Here is a 22,971-nt window from a genome sequence, read left to right on the forward strand (position 1 = left end):
ACTGTTATAGGTCCTGGGGTCCGATATGATTTTCCCTAGGAGTTTAGGAATGAAGCTGAGCTGTGGATAGGGACAGGTTCTCTCAGCTAGCTGAATGGGATTGGACAGTATGGTTTTAAAAGCTGTGAGTAATTCTGATGGTATATAGGATAATCAGCGTCAGAAAACCCTTCTCCCCCTGTGCTCTTCCCTGACAAGCCATGGACCAGAGGAACAATCAGGTGCATCGTACGGGCCCATGACAAAAATGCATAAATGTATAGAACGTCTCTGGGCAAATTAGGGGTGCTTTCAGGAAATCCACTCATTGAGCTTCCATCCTGATTGGTTTGCTCAAACCTTGTAGGGAGGTTAGACAAAGCCAGCTATTGAGCGTTGGTTATACAACACCCCATCAAGCAATCTATGCCCCATACTCTTCAGTGCATTTCCCCACTTATTGAAAAAAGTCCAGCTTTGCAAAAGAGGCCTAAATCCACCTTGACTGTTCGGTTTGAATTTGCTGCCATGTGATTGAATCCCATGGGGAAAGAACAGTCTGGAAGCACCTTTAGATGGCAGGAGGAAGGGCACCTAGCCAGCATACAAACACACCTAGGTGAGTGAAGGGGCAGGAGAGCTGAAGCCCAGCCCAGAGACTTGGAGCTCAGGTCCCCTGAGCCGTCCCCTAACAACACCTTGGACGGCAGGGTTAGGAAGGTGGGTGATTGTTTCAGCTACTCAGGAACCCCAGGCTTGGCCAGACCCTCAGGGACTGATTCAGTGAAAGCCAATGGCTTCGAACTGTAGTATGGCTAACTTACAACATTTTCTCCAGGGTGGTGCAGATCTTCTTGCAGCTGGGTTATAAGCGCAAATAACTGCAAGTGGCCTGCATCAAGAGAAGGGGACTGGCAGCAGGTCTCTTCTCCTTTATGGCAAAACAAAATGAGGAGACAGACAGATTATTATTATTTAATCATGGAAAAGGAGAAGCTGTCATCCATGAGCCCAGTCCCTTACCTCTTACCTCTCATACAGGTAGACTGCTCCCATGAGCAATTATGTGTCTGGATAAGCCTGTTGAATTACCACCTGCACCACCAGCTCTGATTCCAAGCCGATGACGGAACTACAGCCGTTTGGCTGTCGTTTGGCAGCTGTTGCTATCTGTGGTCACCATTGACCACAGTGCCTAGGACATTCTGCAGCAAATAGCTAAGGAACTATCCCTTTTAGAATGATAACAGCAGAGATCTGAACATCTCCACAAACCAAAGCTGGGTGTCAGAGTGGTACAGCAATAAAAGAGATGAGAAGCAGAAAGGGACGTGCTTAGAAATGAGTTGAGGTGTGCAGGAAGTCGGGTGCAACAAGTGGTGATCTTGAATTACCCTTTGACTCAAATCAAAACGCCTTTGAAGTGACCGTGCAAAGAGTGGTGCCGTCAGGGCAAGATTTTGAAGAGAAGGGAGCTGAACTTGCAGGAGGGCCACCCAACGCAGCATTATTTTGAAGTAATAATTAGACAGCTCACAAGCCCATTAAGTCCACTGTTTAAAATTACCCTATGCTGTGCGTATCTGTCTGTGGTCGTTGCAGAACACAGTCCTGCAGTGCCAGCCTCAACCCCCTCCACCCCTAAATTTCCTCCGCTACCATCCCACTTCCAATAGGCATTCCTGCATTGCCTCAGAGCTTGATTTGTGCTCAGTATATTCTCCTGAAATGTTTCCCGGAGCTTGGTTCTCATTTAGGATCACAACAAGTCCTTGCAAGTACATTTGCACAGACAATACATAGTCAGAGGTGATTCAGCCTGTGCTTGTCTCCAATTAGCCAGAGCCTTGACACTAACCACTTCACTAATATATATATATATTATTTAATGAAAGGGTTATGGATAGGAAACCATTCTTCCACTGCTTTGCTGATGAAAGCACACACGCAAAAAGTGGCTTATTTAACTACTTGGCTCGTCAGAACCACCAAATGTGGAAAGTTGCTTTGAGTATATGTATTGGATCTGTCTTTCTCTGACTGATGTGAGAGAAGGTTCTGCACAAGTATCCCAGTTCAATTACCGGAGCATAAGTGGCGGGGAGGAAATGGGAGTAAAAAGTGAGGGTGAAACCTAGGAATTTTTCAGTGGGTTTGGCTGCAAGCTGGCTGTTCACAGCACCAGAGGCCAAGCTTCGAAAATTAGTAGCATGTGTTCTTCACTGTTTAAATTTTCTGAGATTTCCCTTGTTGTTAGATGGAGGCATCGAATCTAAGGTTTTTAAGGCCCAAGTGCTAGGAACTCTAGCTATTATCTGGGTAGGAGCAGAGGGAAGAAGGGGCGGAAGCCATTGGTTTGAGTCCTACCCAAAGCAAGAGAAAACAAGCTTGCTCCATCTTCCATGTGACAGCCCTTCAGATATTTGAAGATGGCTATTATATCTCCTCTCAGTCCTCTTTTCCAGCTAAATATTCCCAACTCACTCAACCGCTCCTCATAAGGTTTGTTTATAGACCCTTGATCAACTTGATTGCCCTCCTCTGCACATGTTCCATTTGTCAACATCCTTCTTAAATTGTGGTGCCCAGAACTGGACACAATATTTCAGGTGTGGTCTGACCAAGGCAAAATAGAGGGTACCAATACAACCTTTGATCTTTTGGGGGGGAGGGGGCTGGGAAATGTGTTTCAAATGCACTTTAAATGCATGGTGTGTACACAGCCTCTATTACTCAGTTATTGTGAGTAAGCCTTTCCTAAGGGGGTGCTTCTGTTTCTTGTCACACAAACCATAATCTCCATGGCAGTTGTGAGTTTTGTGTGGGTGATGGTCGCTGAAATGTTGTGGCCATCTAACAGAACATTCCTGCAGTTCTACTAGTGGCACAATATCTCCCTGCACAACCTATTTTGTTTATAGTTGCTGTTATTGCTGTTTCCTTAGAGGCGAAGCCATCTTCCACTCTACAACTCAAACTCAAATATGCTAAAGGGCTTGTCTAGCCCTCTGCAGTGCAACCCTGTTCATGCCCGCTCAGAATTAAATCCCATTAAGTTTAATGGAACTTACTCCCAGATAAGTGTGCATAAGACTGCAGCTATGGCAAACACAAACTGAGCCAAAGACCAGCGTTGTTATCTCTTACATGTATTCATACTCCTGCAGCAAAGCACCCCTCCTCCATTCCACAGGCTTCTTTCCTTTTTCCTTCTTCAAAAGCTGTGCATTTTCCTTTTTCCCCAACTGCTTGCCCCGCCACCAAGAAGAGCCTTGTTAATTACTTTTCCATTATTTTTGCAAGTAGAAGTGAAATTTGCAATATTTTGCAACAAGGCACCTCTCCCATCTATAGCAGGTTCTAAAGGCTTAAAGGAAGATGATGGAGAGAGAGAGAGAGAGAGAGAGAGATGCATATACTTTAGTATTTGCTTCAGAAATTGAGGGCTCAGGTCCACGCTATTTCAGTTCTCTACCAACCACGGTTTCCTTGTGTCTCATTCCACTTTTTAGCTAAACTATATCTTGGCTAAACTGGAACACCTGATTCCTTCTCCCAACCCCCCCTCTTTAGTACTCCTTCTTGCTTTAACTTATCATCCCCTCTATGTGCATTAGAATAATAGATTGGTAGAGTTGGAAGGGACCATGAGGATCATCTAGTCCAACCCCCTGCATTTGCCCAGTGTGGGGCTCGAATCCAAAATCCTGAGATTCACAGTCTCATGCTCTAGAAGAGAGATGCGAAAAGATGAAAAGGACCCAGAGAGGTGGTAGGGCTTATGCTCAGTCCATGAAATGTAGTAAGAGGCACACTTCGGTCCTCCCTAGACTGGCAGCAACTATGGGATTTTGAAAATTTGCACCAGTTCTACCTATATTGGTAGAACCAGCCTCTTCAGAAAGAGGAAATGTGATGACTTGAGTGCAGATCTGGTGGTAAATGAAACCAGCTGTGCAACTTAAGAATATAGGCAGCATCAGCCCAGTTGTGCAAGCATCAGGGATACAGTCCCCTTTTCTCCCACTTTAGTGAGGGGGGGCAATGGGAAAGGTTATTTTACCCTTAGTGATTTCTTTGCATAACACACATCTGGTGGTTATGTGGCACTATAATATCAATATGTTCTCTACTGCATCCCTGATTGGCAAGCGTTGTGTAATGAAGATGAAAGATCCCTTAAAAATGGTGTTGAAGCAGCAGGGCTGCGGACAGGTATGGGGGTGAAAAGGAAGGTCGCTAAGTCAGGGAATTTTCCAAGGGGCTTTTTGCATCTTGAAAGCTGACTTTTCATTTTTTTAAAATAAAATAAAATACGCCCATATATTACACACAAGCACACACAAAATCAGTGAAGCTGTATCCTAAGCTCCATTGCTTTGAAAGGAACTAGCAATTTTTTTAAAAGTTGGGGTTTCTGGATATTTGAGCTACATTGGAGACAGCCAGCTGGCTCTTATCATTGGAAACCTGCTTGCAAGGGTGAGATCAGGAAGGTAGGAATTACCTGCCTGGTTCATTCCCAAAAAACCATCCAACCTATTATCCTGTCTCCCACAGTGGCAGCACCTGATTGCTTCAAAGCTTGGTGCCAGACTTCCCATGTTTTGGGCAGATGGGGGCTAATCTGCCCCAGGAAGCACTCATCCAAATGGCCCCATGTTGAAAGCCAGAAGATTTATATCCTCCTCCTTAGTTTGGTCGTAGTAACTCATTTTTCTGGAGCATTTGATCAGAGCTTCCTGGCCTTCCAGACTACAAGTAACCACCGGGACCATGTAGTATCAACTCCTGCACAAAAGAGAGGATGAAGTGCAGAATTTATTCCAAATGAAAAAAGCAAAGCAATCTTGGTTCAGATTTCTGGAACGCCAGTGAGCTCTGCATTGCCCCAATAAGCTGCCCAGTGCTTGTGTACATTAGCTGCTATGATATGGGTATGTCAGGACCATTGCATTGGGGCAGGGAAAGGGGTTAATGCTTCCCTTCTTCATTGTTTTGAAGGGCTCATCCACACTTACGTTTGCTCTGCATTTCCAGGCACAGGTCGGGGCTTTTCAGGTCTGTGTCTGAGCACTCCCCCACCAGCCCCACAATTTCCCCTTTGAAAACCCACTCTTGCCCGCTGAATCGGAGCAGGCAATCCACAGAAAACCTTTGTTCTGATTCAGCATTAAAATTGTAGGATTGTTGAGTTGGAAGGGACTCCAAGGGGAATCTCGGACACAGACCAGGTGGGCATGGACCTGTTCCTAGAAAGTGTGGGGAAACAGGTGAGTGTAGATGAGCCCCAAGATTAAAATCACACACAAACACACACACAGAGAGAGAGAGAGAGAGAGAGAGAGAGAGAGAGAGAGAGAGAGAAGTGGCTGTCGTTTCATTTGTTTTTAATAACACAGGAAGATCTAATACTGCCATCATGCCTAGTTTGGCCCCCAGTATTAATAGACTGGCCAGACGTTGCTCATAGTTCTCAAGTAGTATGAGCTTTCAGACACCCCAATAAGTCTGCATGTAATGTGGGAAGGACTTAAAGACTGTGATTGCTAGGGCTGCAGTATTATGCTGCTATCAGCACTTACCTGAGAACTCCTTGGATCTTACTTCTGAGTAAACTTGTAAATAGGCTTTGCTTCACTGCAGTGGAGCTTTGTTTGCTCAGCTCCAGGTCTGTCTAGTCCCACCCCCCACCCCATCCCCGGTAATCTCTGTTCTTGACCCATCCTGGTGGCAATGAGTCTTGCAGGTTAATTATATGCTTCCGTAGTGACAGATTTATCCTCGGCTTCATATGCACTTTTTCTCGGGTGCCTGTGTATGAGCTGAGTCAAGAAAAAGCAGGGAGACTCATCTCAAGCCTATGTGCGCTTATTCAGCTTTTGGGGGGTGGGTGGGAAATATTTCAGAATGATTTTGAAAGAGGAAGTTGACTTTACACACAAAATAGGGACTTCTTTCTTTCTTTCTTTCTTTCTTTCTTTCTTTCTTTCTTTCTTTCTTTCTTTCTTTCTTTCTTTCTTTCTTTTTGCATAGATCCTTTCCCAAGACCTGAGTTGTGAAACGGTTACTGCCTTTCGCAGCTCAACCTGCAGGAGAAATGATACTCTTATGTGTGAGGAAAAATCCACTTTGCCCCCTGCTGAGCTGCCACTTGATTTGTGAATTAAACATTTATGCTGCCTTAGCAAGCAAGAATTCTAAGGAAGCTTTTCTTCCACCCTGCACATCATTTATAAGAAAGCATTTCGGTTTTTCTCCCACTGAAGCCAGTCAGCGTCTAGTTTCTGGGGAAAGATGAACCCATGCTGGAATCTGGAGGAAGCAGGTCTGGCAGTGGTCTGAAAGAGGTAGCCGGAACAGGGGACTGTCATGTACCCACTTCAAGGTCAAGAAACAGAAAATGAGAGTGGTCAGAGAGAGAGAGAGATGCCCTTGAAAACTCCAGGCAGGTCTCAGGGAAGAGACAACTTGTTCCAAAAAGTAGCAGGTCCTATCTGAGTCCTTATATCAGGGGTTGCTAAATTGCGGCCCTCCAGGTAGTCATAGAATTGTAGAGTTGGAAGGGAACCTGAGGATCATCTAGTCCAGCCCCCTGCAAGGCAGGAATATTCAGCTGTCCTATACGAGGATCGAACCTGCAACCTTAGTAATTATCAGCATCATGCTCTAACCAATTGAGCTATCCATGTTGCTGGTTTAGAACTTGTACCATCCCTGACCATTGGGCTTGCTGGCTGAGGTTGATGGGATTTGGAGTTGGAACAACATCTGGAGGCCCCCAGGGTTCCCCATAAAGTTCCTGAGTCTAAGTGCCTCGCCCTGGCCCCTTCCACTGTTGCTGGGTAGTGGGAATGCATAGAGGGGCATCTTTCTGGCTTGGGTCTTGACCAGAAATACAGCTCTGTTTCATCTCTTGCTGCATATGCTAGCTGTGATGATGGCTAGGTTTGGTACATGGTGCATCTGAGGGCAAGGATTTTGGTTTCTCAGTGGGGTCTGGCTTGGAGGCTGCAGTCCCTGAGGGCCTTATCTTGGGGTTCTCAGGTTCAAAGGACTCATTATTCTGATGTGCCCTAGTTGCTGGACCAGCTTCTGTAGGTGGTGCAGCTGTGACTCAGTTCACCCATTTCCATCTGGCTCACTGTCCAAGTCACTGGGTCGTGGCCTTCAGTAACCTGCAGACCTCTAAAACTATCCTCATCCTAGTTCCTTAAAGGTCTCTCAGCTTTAGCCTTCATTTCTCCTACTCTGCTAAAACTGCTGCTGTCCCGCCTCTATCCCTGACCCACTGTAGTTCTTCTAAAGCACTTCTATTTATTCCTGATGTTTTGAGACATGTCTGTGTGTGTGCAGTCTGAATTTCAGGTGACTGCAGCAGCAGGCAAGAAAGGTTTTTGAGCCAGGCAGCTTAAGAGAAAGAACCAGTATTGATTAAAAAGGTGGCAATTTTATTTAATTTTGTTGCTCTGTCAGTAACAGACATATGAATAACTCGGAATATAACTCTGTGGCTGCGGGCGGCAGGAAGGGAAGCTCCACAGCTTCGTGGTAGAATGCATGGTTTCATGCAGAGGGCTTCAGGGTCAAGCCTGGGATCTCCAGACAGAGATAGCCCTGCCTGAAAGTGCAGAGAGCTCCTGCAGCTCAGAGGAGATAATACTGAACTAGATGGGCCAATAGCCTCACTTTATATAAGGTGACTTCCTTGGTTCCTAGATATATATTATGGCACCACCTGGGCACCCAGCCAGGGCATCCTTTTTGTGCCCTTTCCACTTCTACACATCCCTGCTCATCTCCTTCCTTGAGATGCCTGCCCCAAAGCTACACCCCACCTGTTTTTGCATTGTTAGAAATAGATCCCAACTGCACTCTCTGGTTAAACCAACACCCAGCAAACTGCTATGATGGGCCTTATGCACATTTAATTCTTTAATGAAGAAGCAGGCAGTTTGAAGGTAAGAAACTGATTAGCCAGAGTCAATTCTCTGAGTACTCTGGGTGTGAGGGATGTAAGCCAGCATGCTGAGCCAACCAAGTATGGAGGAATCCCAAAGAAAACCTTTGTTGCCCAGTGGTCCCTAGGAGACCTCATTTCTGTTCTATGGGGGAACTCTCCACAGATCTTGTCACCTCTCACATCCCCTTCACCAAGCAGCTAGGGTGACTGCTGAGTCCCAGGCTCCGAACCATGCTCCACTCTGCCAACTAAGAGATAATTGCTGCTCAAAGCCAACCTGCCTGCTGAGAAGCCACCTGTCCTATGTCCTGGCTGCCCCCCAGAGTTGTGACTGGAAGTGCCCTTTGCAGCCAAGGTCATGCTATGCTCTTCATGGTCTTGAGAGGAGGCTACCCTCTATTGGCTCCTTGCCATCACAAGGTGTTCTACCCCACGATCCAGGTGCATATGCTCGCAGGCAGATGTAGCCTTAATTAGTCACAGAATTTGTAGGCTTGCAACTTTCTGTCTCTCTAAAAAGGAAGAAAGGAAGGGGTAACATATGGACACATGTGTCTCTGTGCTGTGCAACCTTTGTTAGAATCATCTCAGCTTCCACTAGCAGGGGGAAATGTGACCAGTTTTGTTTGTTTTTTAAACTGTCATAAAGAGGCAAGTAAAAAGACACCCCACCAATCCTTCGTTTTTTAAAAAAGTGATTTCTAAGTCTGTATATAAGTTTTATACAACCTGCCTCAGTTTTCCACATTTGGAGGCAACAATTTCAGAGTTAAAATGTTATGAAATAAGTGTAATTTACACTTTCAGCAGCTTGGCACCCATTGTACATTTAAATCATGTTAAATGCAACCAAGTAAGCAATTTGGGAATATAAATGGGAAGGCTGCATCTGAATGTGAACAAGTTTCTCACCCCTTTTCCAGATGTACTTTTCTGCAGTGTAGCACCACACTGATTCTACAGCACAGTGTCTAAATATCCCAGTGTCTAAACATGGACAAAACGCCAACCCTGTATAAAGGGAGAGGGCTGTATGCATGTGAAAGCTAGCAAAGCATATCTGAATATTGGTGCATGTGTAAAGCATTTGTGTCCCTGGACCTTGCTCGCTTTTCAGCTTTCCACAGGGGAAAGTGCCGGCCATCAGTGCCGGCCAAGCAAGTTAAGTTCCCAGCAACAATCAGAAACACGTGTGGTTTAAAGTAAGCCAGTTTGTGGAGAAGATAGGATCCAGTTAAGTACATGAAAGATACGAAAGTCGCATGTGTTGTACAAAAAAATAAGCTAGAGGGACACAGCCCCCTTGGAAATCTTAGCTGCCGATTGGCAGGTGGTAGATTTTGATAAAGATTTCTAGCAGTGAACAATTTCCCTAGAATGGTTTTGGTTTTTTTTCTGTTGTAGAGTGGTTGCTGTAAAATATACTTACTGTTAATATTTAGCATAACTTAGCAACAGCTGCGGCACCATAATGTGCTGGGACAGCACAACTGCACTAGCAACCCAAGGAGTGTGCAACCCAAGAAACCTCCCCTAGGAAACCTTGCCAGTTGTACGGTGGGTGCTGTACACCTCTTGCCACACGTGCAGCTGTGCACAATCTCCAAAGTGGGTTCTACCGCACGCTTCACAACTAGAAATGCGTCACGTAAGTGGCACAGAATTAGGGTGTGTGGTAGAGCCCGTCTGAAGTGAGCCACTTGCACCCAAATCATCATACTGTCCTGGTTCCCTGGCACCACTATCTTCACTTAAAAGAGAAATATGGGGGAATATGCAAGCTGCCACGGTCATCTGCTGTACTAAGAGAGCTGCACTGGTTGCCCGTTCATTTCCTGGCCCAATTCAAGGGGCACACATTGATGTTTAAAGCCCCTAAATCAGGGTTTCCCAAACTTGTGTCCCCACCTGGTTTTTTTTGGACTATAGTTCCCATCATCCCTGACCACTGGTTGTGCTAGCTAGGGATGATGGGAATTGTAGTCCAACAACAGCTGGCGACCAAAATTTGGGAAATGGGTCATGACCCCAATATCTGAATGACTGCCTCCTTCCCTATAGACCTTCTTGGGTGCTGAGATCGGCAGAGGGGGCCCTCTTAGGAGTTTCTCTGCCCTCAGAGACTGTGTGTGTGTCCTGGGGGAGGACATTCTCTGTGGTGGCCCCTAAGCTGTGGAACGCCCTCCCCACAGAGGTGTGTCTGGCACCTTCATGATACAGCTTCCAGAGGTTGTTTTTTTTACCCTGGCTTTTGACACTTGAGATATGTATTTTTGGGACCTGCCTTATTTTTATGGTTGTAACTTGATTTGCACAGTTTTAATGGTGTTTTTTAATGTTGCAACTTGCCCTAGGACCTTAGGGTGAACAGCAGAAAATGAATGAATGAACGAATGAATCTTTCCCAAAGTAGCCCTCAAGGTAAACCGTTTTCCCCTTAGGAGCAGCATAGTAGGACTGAAACAAGGCCCTTTAAGGGGTCTATTCAGCACTCAACACCCCTTCCACCACCTTTCATGAAGAGCAGACTTTCTGCTTGCCCATCCCAACATTTCACCTTGCATGGTGGGATCCTGGGATGCAGCTTTTGGGCCACCGCTTTTGGGCAGCGAAGGAGCAGAAAAAAGACTTGGTCGGGGCGTGACTGTATAAACATGGGTGCTCTTCCAAAGAGCATGGCAAGAGAAGAATGAAAGTGTGGGAAGTCGTAGCCTGGCAAAGGAGCAACAAGAATGTGTGATCACCAGAAATCATTTTTTATCAGATCGTAAATTTATAAGCTGATTCTAGATACCAAATGCTTACAACTTGATATCTTTGTGTACAATTTGTTTGGGTTTGTTTGTAATTTTGCTTTTATTGATGTAACCCAGCCTGTGACCTTAAGGGGGGTATAAATCCCAGTGATAAATAAATAAGTACATGATGGCAGATTGCAGGGCAAGTGAGTCTATAGTGATCGGATAATAAGTAATTTTAGGATTGAGGTTTAGAAGAGAGGGAAAGGGCTTGAACTAAGGGTGGGAAGAGGAGAACAGATGAGCTTGCACTGAAAACAAGGCAGCTTCTTCCATTTTGCCTTCTTTTAATTTCCCTCTCATTCAGTCTCATTTGTCCTCCCTGTGTTACACTTTACATGAAGAGAAGGATAAGCAGAGGCAAGAGCAAAACAGGCCGCCAGAGTGGTCATTCCAGGGGCTTGAGGAAGGAAGGGGAACTATTTACATCCCTTAAAAGGTAAAGGGACCCCTGACCATTAGGGCCAGTCGTGGCCGACTCTGGGGTTGCAGCGCTCATCTCACTTTATTGGCCGAGGGAGCCAGTGTACAGCTTTTGGCGAACCAGAGCAGTGCACCTTCCTGCCGGAGTGGTACCTATTTATCTACTTGCATTTTGACGTGCTTTCGAACTGCTAGGTTGGCAGGAGCAGGGACTGAGCAACGGGAGCTCACCCCGTCATGGGGATTCGAACCGCCGACCTTCTGATTGGCAGGTCCTAGACTCTATGGTTTAACCCACAGCACCACCCTCGTCCCTCATTTACATCCCTTAACTTGCTTTTATTGGGCACCATCAGAGTTTGTTCTCTTTCTCTTCTTCTCTTAGTTTGGGCATATTGTTTCTGACTGCTCCCTTCTCAAGAATGTAGTTTAGAGGTTCCACCCTAAGAAAGGCTGCTACGTTTAATGCACAAACACACACACTTGCAAATACAAAACTGTATACAGTATTTTTGTTTTATCAGAATTATTGTGTCCCCCGTCAGATTCTCAGGTCCACTTGCTGCCAACTGCACTGTTCTTATGTGCCTTTGACATTGTGTTGTATTAGTATTAGTGTGAGGTGTCAGAAAATGACCATATATTTATCTTGAGTTGTACACATGTCTAGAACTCTGAGTCCTAGCAGATTCCTTGGCTACAGTGCTGCCACAGGATTCCTGCTTACCGGCAGGGTGGATCCCTTTGCCATCCAGTGGGAACACAGGGATGGCAGCAAAGGCATGATTTGGATTTGTTGTTAAAAGCTCAGTTAAAGTGTGGGGTTGGGGGCATGGACAAGGATCCACAAATACACTTGTGAGCCTGCTGCTAGCGAGTCAATCTTCTGCTCTCACCAGAGCACAAAATCAAGGAGAGCCTCCCCACTCCTTTCTTTAGTTCCTGGAGAAGCAAGGGAGAATGGCAGGGATTCTCTCTGGTTGGGCACCAAACCTCAAAAGCACTTGGAGAACTATGAGTCTTACTGATGCATTCTGGGCATTCTAAGGCATAGTCCAGTGGGTACAGTATATATCCCAGCCCTCTCCTCAACTGTAGACAAGCATAGGAGTTTACCCCCCCCCCCACAGTAGTGCTCAGTACCTCAAGTTCAGACTAAAGTCAGAAGACTTTGTTCCCTCCCTCTGGAGGGGAGGGATAGGGTCATGTTGAGAACAAATATTTTGGTCTTTACCAAGGCAAGCTCAGATTTAATAACCCCTGGGCATGGATGGGTATTGTAATTCTAAGGTTTTGCTTTAGGGCAGGGATAGCCAATGTAGTGGTTCTCCTGATGTCACTAGACTACAGCTCTCATCACCCTTCATCATGGACCTTGCTTACTGGGACATGTGGTAATTGGATTCCAACAGATAGCTCAGTCAGTTAGAGTGTGGTGCTGATAACGCCAAGGTTGTAGGTTTCATCCCCATATGGGACAGCGGCATATTCCTGCCTTGCAGGAGGTTGGACTAGATGGTCCTCAGGTTCCCTTCCAACTCAACCATTCTGTTGGTTCTGTGCAAGCATCTTGCAGTGAGGGGAAGCATCATGCTGGCTGTCCTTTCGTTTAGTAGCTGGTGAATCTTAAAAAACACACCAAGTGGATTGCGTAATGTATGGCCAGCCCCTTAGTATAAGCATCATAGATGGCACACAATTCTACTTGTGGATCTTCTACCATCTGCTATATCATTGGTTCCATTTTTCCACAAAGCTTTCCTGAGCTAGGCAGAAGGGAGTGTGTTTTCATAATACTGACAGATATGCTCCCCTTCTTGGGAAAGTTGCCCTTCATTTTCTTTGTCTTTTAGAATGATCACAGCACCATTTTGTGCATTATATCCTGAGACTTTGCAGATAGCTCTACAGTTAGCGTGGGAAGGTGATCGAAAGTAAGGCCAGACTCACTGCGGAACCAGACAGAATTATCTTTTTGTTGAGTTTTTCCTTTTTTGTTGCTGCCAGGAATTAACACATAGGGGTATATGCTAACCTAGAAACAGCCAGCTCTGTAACCTAAGCAGCCAGCCAGTTTGAAGGACCATTTGCCCGATTCCTGTCTGTTCAACCCTTGACTTGCCTTCTGCTCTCTGGGTCTCTTAGCATATATACTTTTTTCACTGGGAGACCTGGGGCAACACCCATAAATCTCTCCTTTGCCTCACGACGTAAGCTGCTAAGGAGCTTCAGACAGCTCTTCAATAAGGTTGCTATTCTGAACCATTTCCTGAGAAGATATGCCGAGGTGCCGAGGTTTGTGGCAGACTCTGTTCATATTGTAAATCTGTAAGTGCCTGCGCCCTGTTTGTCCGAAAGCTGCGAAAGGCAGCCGCACCCAGCACAATTTCCACCACATCAGTGCCATGTGGCACTTACAGAGAGCTTTTGTGGGGGAGAGTTGTGTTCCCCCAGGACCCCACAGTGCATCAAAGAGAAGTAGAAATGCATTTTCTTGATGGAGTGTGTGTATGTAGACAGAACTGAGAAGAATTCAAGCCCCCGGTCTTACACTCTGCATTTTCCCGATGACTGCTGCACCAGGAAGAATCACCCAATAAAACTCACTTAGAAGCATCTCTGCCTGGCAGGGAAAATTCTGCCTTTGAGCCTTGGAAGGCAGCCCAATTGCAGTGTACCCCACATTCTGGCTGAACTGAACATGGGATTCACGCTTATGCCGCACAGCAAGCGAAGCCTAGCACAGGTGGCTTTGCAGCTGACTGGCACGTCTACCCTGGGCCCTCCAGTGCTTTGGCAGAAAGCAGTTGGGGAAGCTGGGTTGAGTGGAGATGCGGGACTGGCCTAAAAGCCAGGGGTCCTTCAAGGCGAGGCACATCTGTAGAATAGGCATAAAAAGCCTTGGCCTTCCTGAAATCTGTAGGCACCCGAGAGACAGGCTGCTACCTCAGGATCTGAGCACAAGAGCTCTGTCCTTTCCTAGGTCTGTAAACAATGGAGAAAAATGCTGCTACCTCAGGGCCACCCTCAGGGCCACAAGTCCATGCTGATTTTCTTAGAGACTTCCCTGATCCAAGACGGGTTGCAACAGGAGCACTACCACCATGCAAATATATGATAAAGAGAAAGGAATGGGTCTCCAAATCCATGTTTTGGTTAAAAGTGGGTCCTGGGTCTGAAAAGGTTGAAAATTCCTGCTCTAGAGGCATCCCAAGAATCTGAATCTGAACCAGAACGCTTGCAGTGTATGCTGCTGAACACCACGATAACGTTGTTTTTGGACTGACATTTTATGATGAGGTTTCAAGCCCACTGAAATCATTTAAATTTGTGAACTAACAACATTTTATACTTTTCACTGGTGTTTTATACCTTTTAGTAAGTTGCGTGTTACATGTTGCTTCTTACTACGTTCCCTTGTGGTGGGGCTAACTTGAAACCCCAACATATAAATAAATCCATGCAGCCGAATTTACAAATGGGCATCCATGACTAGCTGTCTTGGAGAGGGTCTTCTTAACACGTGAACAAACTGCCTATTTCCCCAAATGCAAGCTCAGTTGTGAAATGTTTACAAGCTGCATACCAGTGGTCAGAGTGGGGAGATGCACATCCTCCTCAGACTTTCACACGATGCCTCAGCTCCCTTCCTATAGCTGTGACAATACTAAACTTTACTGTGAAATCACTGATCAGTAGCAGAGGCTTCACAGCAGGCTACCCCCATAAATGGACTCTCAGCTAATGGACACTACTATCAGGATGTGCAACTGTAGTGGCATGATAAGAAAATGATAGGGGGTGGATGCAGATAGCAATTTGTTTGCAACCTTGTGCATGTAACTATTTGATGAGCTGCTGGTCTGTAGCATCCTCTGACAAGTAGCCAGGAGAATTTGTATATCATTTGTAGTGGTTCATTTATGCATGTCCGTACATATGTGTGTAATGCAGGGTTAATGGGCAGGGGAGGGAATGAGGGCAGAGAAGCCACGCGTGATTTAGGGTTGCCATTCCCCCAGAATCCTACAAGCCTTAGAAGAATTTCATACTCCCACCCCCACCCCATAAACACACACACACACACACACACGAGCTCTCAAACAAGGAGGATGTAAAGTTAGAGGGAAATGTGTGCAAGTTACACCGACGGGAGAATTTCTTCTAGATTTAGATTCACCCATTGCAGTGCCATGTGCCTGTGTTGGCTTCACGTTTCAATGCAGATCTTAAAGTGCAGGGCTTCCTGTCCAAGAGGTGTTGCATTGAAAGGAAAATTCTAACAGGTGCAATCTGTACAGCACCAGCGGCACAGCGAACGATGGGGAGAAGCTACACAGGGCAGGCATCCTGCCTTCGGTGCAGTTTTTGTGAGATGGGCATCCCGCACCTTTGCATATCACAGGACAGAGCACTGGGTATGAATTTCACAGCTTTTTAAAAAATTCTCTTTTCTAAAATGGCGTTTAGAAACAGATGTCAATTTCCCTTTACCTTGGGTATTTTGCGGGGGGGAGCTGTCCCTGGAATAGAAAGGTGCTCTGTGTGTGCTTAGAAGCATTCTGACCAGAATACCATATTTTAGGGGGGGAACCCCCATAATTTGGCAGTGCTAAAATACACACATTGGTATTCTTTTCTTGCACCCCCATGGCTTGTACATAATTCAGTGGGGCAAAGAGGGGAGCAGGTAACCCTGAAACGTCTTCCATATCACTAGCAGCTTCTTTAGGTCCCCTTGTTTCAAAACCCAGCAAAAAAGAGAGGGGCCCATGCAGTCAAATGGATAGTGTAGTGCTGCATCCTGTTTTCTCTACCACAGCTATTGAATAGGGCATATGCCAACTACATTTCAGGTTTCAGAGGGTGTGGGCAACATTAAGCCACTTTGCTTAGAGTAAAGGCTGGAGATATTGGCATTCCTGGAGCCTGATCACAAGCAAACCCAATCACAAAGAATTGGGGAGCAACTGCCACACTCTGACCTAACTAAACAGCAGCCTATGAACGCAGCCCCTAAGGACCCATGCCTTTGACGAGAAGATCCCAGACAGCACAGGCCTTGTTCCGGAGAGGTAGAAGGCAATGCCTTCCTGTTCCTTCAAAAGCTGCTGGGAACAGGCTCTGTGCAGTGAGCTGGGATCTATTTGCGCTCCTATGGGACAAGCTACCCAGCACTCAGGAATAATCCAGCAAATGCATCTCCTGCCAAATTCTGCTCATATTTCAGGAGAGGTCAGCTGGCTTCCATCTGTGCAGGCCTGGCATGCAACAATGTGTGCGTGCCTGTAGGTGTGCAAGTCCATGTCTGGGCAGAGGGCATATAAGGCCTTTGCGTGCAGGCATCTATATGTGTGAGAATCTAGGTCTCGCTTACCTCTCTCTGGTATTTGGACACTGGGTCTGTCTTGCCTGCATGTGTAGGGGGGGGAGAGAGACTGTAGACTTTATCCCAGGGTTTCTTTGCTGGGCACCCTGTGTTACAGAGATGCTCCCTATACCCAGGAATGTTGCAGGGAGCAGAGAGAGACATATTTTGGAAGTGCGGATGCCACAGCAGCATAATTCCCTCGTTGTGGGTCTTGAAATTATTGTCCCTGGAACCGCTGACGATAACTCTGTATTTTCTCTGGGCTGATGCAAGATTAGGCAGCGGACCTGAGCCAGGTACCCCGGTTAAGTGTCAGAGCCTGCTTGGTGGCCTATTTATCACAGGGCAAGAGACAGAGTTGCAGCAGGTGAGGGGTTAAGTGCAGGCTCAGCTGTTCCGGCTTTTCTTGGTTTTGCAGTGAGCTGTTTGATGTCTGAATGCACAGGGGACTCCCCCGCCTCTCAACCCTCTCCCCCCTCCTCTGCTCTCTCTCTCTCTCTCTCTCTCTCTCCACCCCCCCCCCCATGCGCGCACACATACACACACACACCCTTTGCGGACCATGCATTCATTCAGCAGCTTCGTCTAATGGCACCAAGTGACTCTCAGCCTGCACGCTGCTCCTTCCCTGCTTGAGCTGGAGACACAGCATGCAGCTCCTCCAATGGAGCCCTCTTAAATAGCTCCGCACGGGGGAGCTGCCAAAAGAAAAACCACGGAGAAAAAGCAAGTACTGTAAAGGGAAGAAGCAGAGGGTCTGGGAGCAGACGGAGCTGCCAGCATAGCCGCTCCTGGGCTTGCCGGCAACACATGCTCTGCTCGATGGCTAACTCAGGCTGCCTCCTGGTCTCCAACTCAGCCTTGCTCCCACACTCTCTACCTTGCCCCCCGGCCTTCCTCTACCTCCAGCAGGTAAGTCCGCCTCTTTATACCTACCTGCTTCACACGTGGTTGGAATCCCCAGATCTAAAGGTCAGGGCTTTAATCGCCTCCACCCCCCTTTCCCCCCATCCTCCCGAAAGGCACGTCCGTTTTGCTTTCTCAGTTGTCACAGGAGTTGTTAACGGTTCAGGGTAGCACCTGTGTGCTGTCTGGCTGCAGAGGTGCTGGCGTGGTAGCAATCAGATGCAAGCTTAAGATCAAGGAGATCGCACTTTTCCCGGGCTTTAATATTGTCATTGAAGATATATCTAGGTCCAACTTTCGGAAATGCGTTCTTAGAGACAACGGGTGAATGCATGGCACACAGAGACCATGCGCGTGAAATTTCTTTTTGATGTGTATTGTTAACCTGAATACAATCTGTGTCATCCAATGGCATATGCATGGCTTTTTTGTTAGGGTTCATCCCAGCCTCCCTGTGTCCCAGTTGCCTTTCTATTGCGGTCGAATTTTACGCCTCCGGTACGGTTGGATGTTCTGTATGTATATGTGTGAAGTAATTTAAAATATAAATCTGTCTGTCTCGACTTGGCCCTCCAAAGTGCTGCAACCCAATTTCCAGCCAGCTGAATCCCAGGCGTGTCTCCCTTAGCTGAAGAATCTCGCTGCAATGTGAGTCTAGTTCCTTAACTTCTCCCGGGGGGTGGGGAGGTGGGGAGAGGGGGGTTTGGCACGCCTGTAGTATCACCACCACTGCACTTCCTTTCACTCCCATCACTGTGGTCCTGGAGCTGCACATGTTTCCTTGCCTAGGATCTCCAGAGGAAAGGAAGCCGTTGCTTCAAAAACCTCTTTGCAGCATCGGAAATCCCCATCTCCCAGCTGTGCTAACCCTTCCATTTGCGCTTGAAGGAGTTTTAAAAATTCATGGCATCCTAACCGCTGGCATTAAGTGGCCTATGAGGCCAACCACCTTGGTGGGGGCGGAGGGGTCTCTTGCTGGTTTGTTCCAAGGTCTTAGTCAAGAGAAAGGAGGCAGCTGTTATTTGGTTTTAATTCTTCAAAAGATCTGTAGGGAAGGCATTGTGAAGCTGCAGTGACAAGACAGCTCAGGTCCAGGACTTGCTCAAGTTTTGCAGAGTGAGGTGGCTGTTTCTTCCTTATAGCGCTGTCCAGAAGAAAGGGGTCCTTTGAAACATAGGGCTCTCTGCGCTTCGGATGTGTAGGTCAGGGATAGAGAACTAGAATGGAATGCCCAGCAGTCTCAGAGAGAGAGAAAATGAGATTTGGGGTTTTCAGTGTTTTCCTCCTTGTGCTTGGGAATCCCTGAAGAAAAAAGAAGACTAACTCGTTCAGAATACATCCTTCCGTTCCAATCAGCTGCATGAGGGATTTATGAATGCTTGAGGGGAACACTGGGGGAATCTCTCTTGTTTTGAACTACAAGACAGTCTGGGCTAAGATGATTAAAACAGAGAGGATATTCTCTTAGTGGAATCCCTTTGGGCTTCTGCTTTTGGTCGCACTGCGTAGCACTTCAGCCTGCTAACTCTTCAGCAAAGCTGCATGGACACGTTTAGCCTGGTGCTTATTGCATTTCCCCTAGACTGGGCAAAGAAATATTGCGAACAAGATCATTAAATGAGTGGCTAGAGCCCACAACGCCGGCACAGAGGAATTTAGGAGAAGGAGAGGTTTCACTCAACAGATTCATTTTCCTAGCCCTTTCTCCAGCCTCTTTGCTTTTATTCGGCCTCCCTCATTCCCTGTTTGATTTTTCCAAGTCTCTCGCACTTTGGTTGCAGATTTTTTAGATGCTGTGTAGAAGGATTAGCTTTTTGGGGGTTTGTTCTGTTTTGTTTGGGGCTTTAGCCCATTTTTTTTCCTCCTCCTATCTTTGGCAGAAGTTGATGATCGGTGCCTGAAGTTCCTATTAGTTTAAGATAGTATTTTTAAAAAGAAGAACTGGGACTGGAGGATGGACTTATGCAGACGATGCAGTTCATGATGTAATTGATCATATCCTGCCCCCAATTTGTTCCACAGTTGGATCCTTTTAAGGCCTAGATGGGTGTGCCATGGTGACTGAGTGTGAGGTCCTCACCATGTTTGCCCTTATCTCATGGTCCAGTTTTGGTCCAGGCTTGGGCAGAGCACACTTACAAGCCCTGTTGTCTAATATTTTAAAGGAGGCAAGAACCACATTTTGCACTTAGTAGGCTGCCTGAAAACTCTGCTTTCCATGCAGCAGGGCATATATAAACAAACCTTCCCAGACAGGTAGAAAACTTGCATTTCAATAATTGATTGCCTAAACCATGCTATGTAGGCCCACCAGCAGATACTGGTCAATAGACAGTCCAGGGTACACAACCGCAATCACTTTATCTCTAACTCTCCGTCTTGATTTGCAGAAGAGACTGGGTGTGGACAGCAGGATGGCACTATTTCAGGGCCAGCTCAAGATGTTTTGGTACCTAGGATAGAAAGTGCCTTCCCTTCTGTCACCCATAATAATTAAATAATGCGACAATTTGCTACCCATTATTGGTGCTTCAAATCCATCACCTAGGTAGAGTAGGGTTGTTCCTGCCGATTTCTGTCACTCCATAATTGTTCCATTGGTTCCTTAGAATCAAACAGTACTTTTTACATTAATCAAGGCAGGATATTAAGTTAGATGGACCATTGTTCTAACACGGTGTAGCAGTGACCATGAGCTTTAGGCCCATTATTTTGCAAGGTATTTTTTCTTTAATCAAGATTCATCACCCATAAGTAAAAAACTGAACATTTCACTTCAGTTTCAACAGTGACGTCACTAAAATGCTTTGTCATAACACAGCTGTATTCATGCATTTTTAACATCTGTGTATAAGTTCACATGTTAAATGCAATAGGGACCGCTGATACAATCTCTAGTGACACTCTTTTCTCCCACAGGCCCATTAAGTGTTCAAAGCTTCTCTTTCTGAACTTAAAGATTGGAAGCAATATTTTTAAAAACCCAGCTTCTCCTTCAATAGTCCTCTCAGTTGTTTATCGCTTGACACTCCTGGTGTGCCTCTGAATGAATGTATGCAAAAAAAAAAGTGTGTGTAATATATTACTTTACTGGATCATTTTAGAAGTGAAGGGACCCAGACACAATACTTACATGATTTATACTATCAATAGTTATAATTCTTATATGGCATATTAGGAGAATACAAAATGGATTCAATTAACAGGGAACTTTAGAAAACTGAGGTTCAGATAGAGGGAATTCCCCTGTGTGTGCAGATAAGAAACAGGCGTGGAACGACATAAATAGCAAATCTTTAAAACAGACATCTGCGCATATATGTTTGTGTATGTATTTATTGCACACGTATAATGAAATCTGTTTAAAATAAATTGATGGTGCCTGTGTGTTTGTGTAGAAATAGCTGGGAAATGTTGGGTTTTATAGCTGATGCTGAGGGTTATTATTGTGTGTCTTAATGACCAGGCTGGATGCTGATGAGAATTTCCAGATTCTTTTGGCAGTGAATGCCACTTGTAAATGGCGGGGATGAAACAAATTGGGTGTTACCACTGCCCAAATAAAATTTGAACATTTGGCTCATTAAGTTTGATTTATTCAATCCCAAGTAAAGCCAAAGTTTTAGTTGAATTGCTTTAATATTAATTAATCCCTTATACGCGAAATTATTGCATTTTGCTCATCCAGCAACACAAGGTGACCCACACAATTACTGTTATTTTCACACCGAGAGAATAACAACTGAACAAGTCAAAGGAGTCGGATTCTCATATTAAATACTTTGCACAATGCTTTTGTGATTACCTGCTTACACACATATAATTTTGAACTAATGTTTACCTGCGTGTTTATAAAATTTAGCCGCTACTCATGTTGGCTTGCATATTTCTTCCATCCTAAAAAGGAAGCTTGAGTCCACCCATGGAAAATGGTATCAGAACCCATAATTCCATGCACACACATATACACACACATGCCTGGCAACCAGTTATTTCTTGAAAGGATATGACCGGAGTCAAAGGCAGGATTTGCCTCTTATTTCGGTTTCATTAGAAAGGACACCCTTGTTACATGTCCATTCTTGGGCTTGTTTGGAGCATATTAACATTTCTTTGTGTGTCTCCAAAAACAATTTGTTTGGAGGACGATGACTAGCCAAGAGCCTGGGAGGCGCCAACTCCCTCCTAGGCACTTTGGGGGCTAGCGGTGGACTGCTTCCTGCAGTTGCCACAGGCAGCCATGGCCAATGTCCCAGCTGCCCCTCAGGAACTCCTCTGTTCCTCTGCATGGTGTATACTTGCCAGGCATGCAGAAACCGCCAGCTTCACTATCTTTTCCTACTGGGTCTAGGTAGTAGGGTGTTGGGAGGAAGAAAGAGGTTGCTCTAATGACTTCCATTGTGTAATATTTTTTTTAAAGGGTGTGGAGTGCAGGGGTGAGATACAAGATTGTGGCTCAGCTTAGTCTGATATAACTTTAGTGGGGAAAGAAAAAAGGCTGGTAAAGCTATCTGAAAGGGCTTGCTAGCATTGTGGCATCCTTTTCTCAGTGCAGCATAATCGGCAAAGATTGTGATCATCCTGCTGAGTCGCTTGGTGCTTTGAAACAGCCCTTGGCGTAATTGGGGAGGGTAGGATCCTCAGTGCTGCTGCAGCAGGCAGACTTCTTGCTTGCCCCAGTTGGTGCAAGCTCTACAGTACTATGAAGCACCCTGGATATCCAGCAATGTGTGCAGCAGATTCTGTAGCCGACGGGTGACTCGATTAATGTGCGCTAATTTGCAGAGTGGGTCAAAGCTGCTGTTAAAATTTACACTCGCATCACATGCCGCCACATGTTGTTTGAAGTCTGAAGGAAGCTGAGGATCCTGCAAAGCTTTTGGGTCACCCCAAGCGGTGTGTGTCTCCGAAATGACAGGGCCTTCCTGAACAGAAAATTGCTGTAGCTTAAAGGCAGCTTAGAGGAGAAAAAACGATGTCGTCAGGTTAAACATCTCTAGAGAATAAATGTTCCTTCATCACTAACCACATTGTTGCAAGTGAAATCCTTTTTTATTTATCTATCCTTCCTGCTGCCTCTTCACCCCTTTCATTTTTCTTTACTTTTGACAATCACAGCCTAGCTGGGATACACTCTGCTCCCCAGGCCTTCAGCCCAGGAATCAGTGTTTGGGTAGCAGGCACAGCTGGGCTGAAGGAAATATTTTTCCACCAACGATTTGTTGAGGGGACAACGACAAATTATTGAAAATGTGTTAATATAGAAGCATTTGCTAACTGATTTTGTCACTGCTGTCTTTTCAGTTTGTGTTGCAAACCGGTTTTCCCCTAATAAAGAGATAGTGGAAACACAACAGAAAGGGAGGGAAGGAGAGAGAAAGAGAGAGGGAGTAGATTAAATGGGGGTTGTTGGTTATTTAGCACTTCTTGCTTAATCACAGGAAGGTTTCTTACATATATAGAAGAAGAATTGCGATGGCGGGCACATTCCGCGCATGTGTGTAAACACATCTCACTCAGGCTAACACAAA

General features: G+C 45.8%; 1 protein-coding gene across 6 annotated transcripts in view; it reads left to right on the forward strand.

Moving 5' to 3' along the window:
- The window catches only part of RBFOX3 (RNA binding fox-1 homolog 3), a 225,372-nt gene that overhangs the window by 138,988 nt on the left and 63,413 nt on the right, over positions 1-22,971 (forward strand). For 2 of the 6 annotated variants that reach the window (XM_081899814.1, XM_081899830.1), the window contains exon 1: positions 17,305-17,446. The exons of 2 other annotated variants lie outside the window; for them this stretch is intronic. In XM_081899814.1, the coding sequence (XP_081755940.1) occupies positions 17,345-17,446 (102 nt within the window). In that variant the 5' untranslated portion in view covers positions 17,305-17,344. Of the gene's footprint in view, positions 1-17,297; positions 17,447-22,971 lie in introns of those variants that run through there. 2 more of the 6 variants (XM_081899824.1, XM_081899825.1) reach the window with 2 other exon arrangements.

This window comes from Podarcis melisellensis, assembly GCF_964234715.1.
Source record: "Podarcis melisellensis genome assembly, chromosome: 2".
Lineage (NCBI taxonomy): Eukaryota > Metazoa > Chordata > Lepidosauria > Squamata > Lacertidae > Podarcis > Podarcis melisellensis.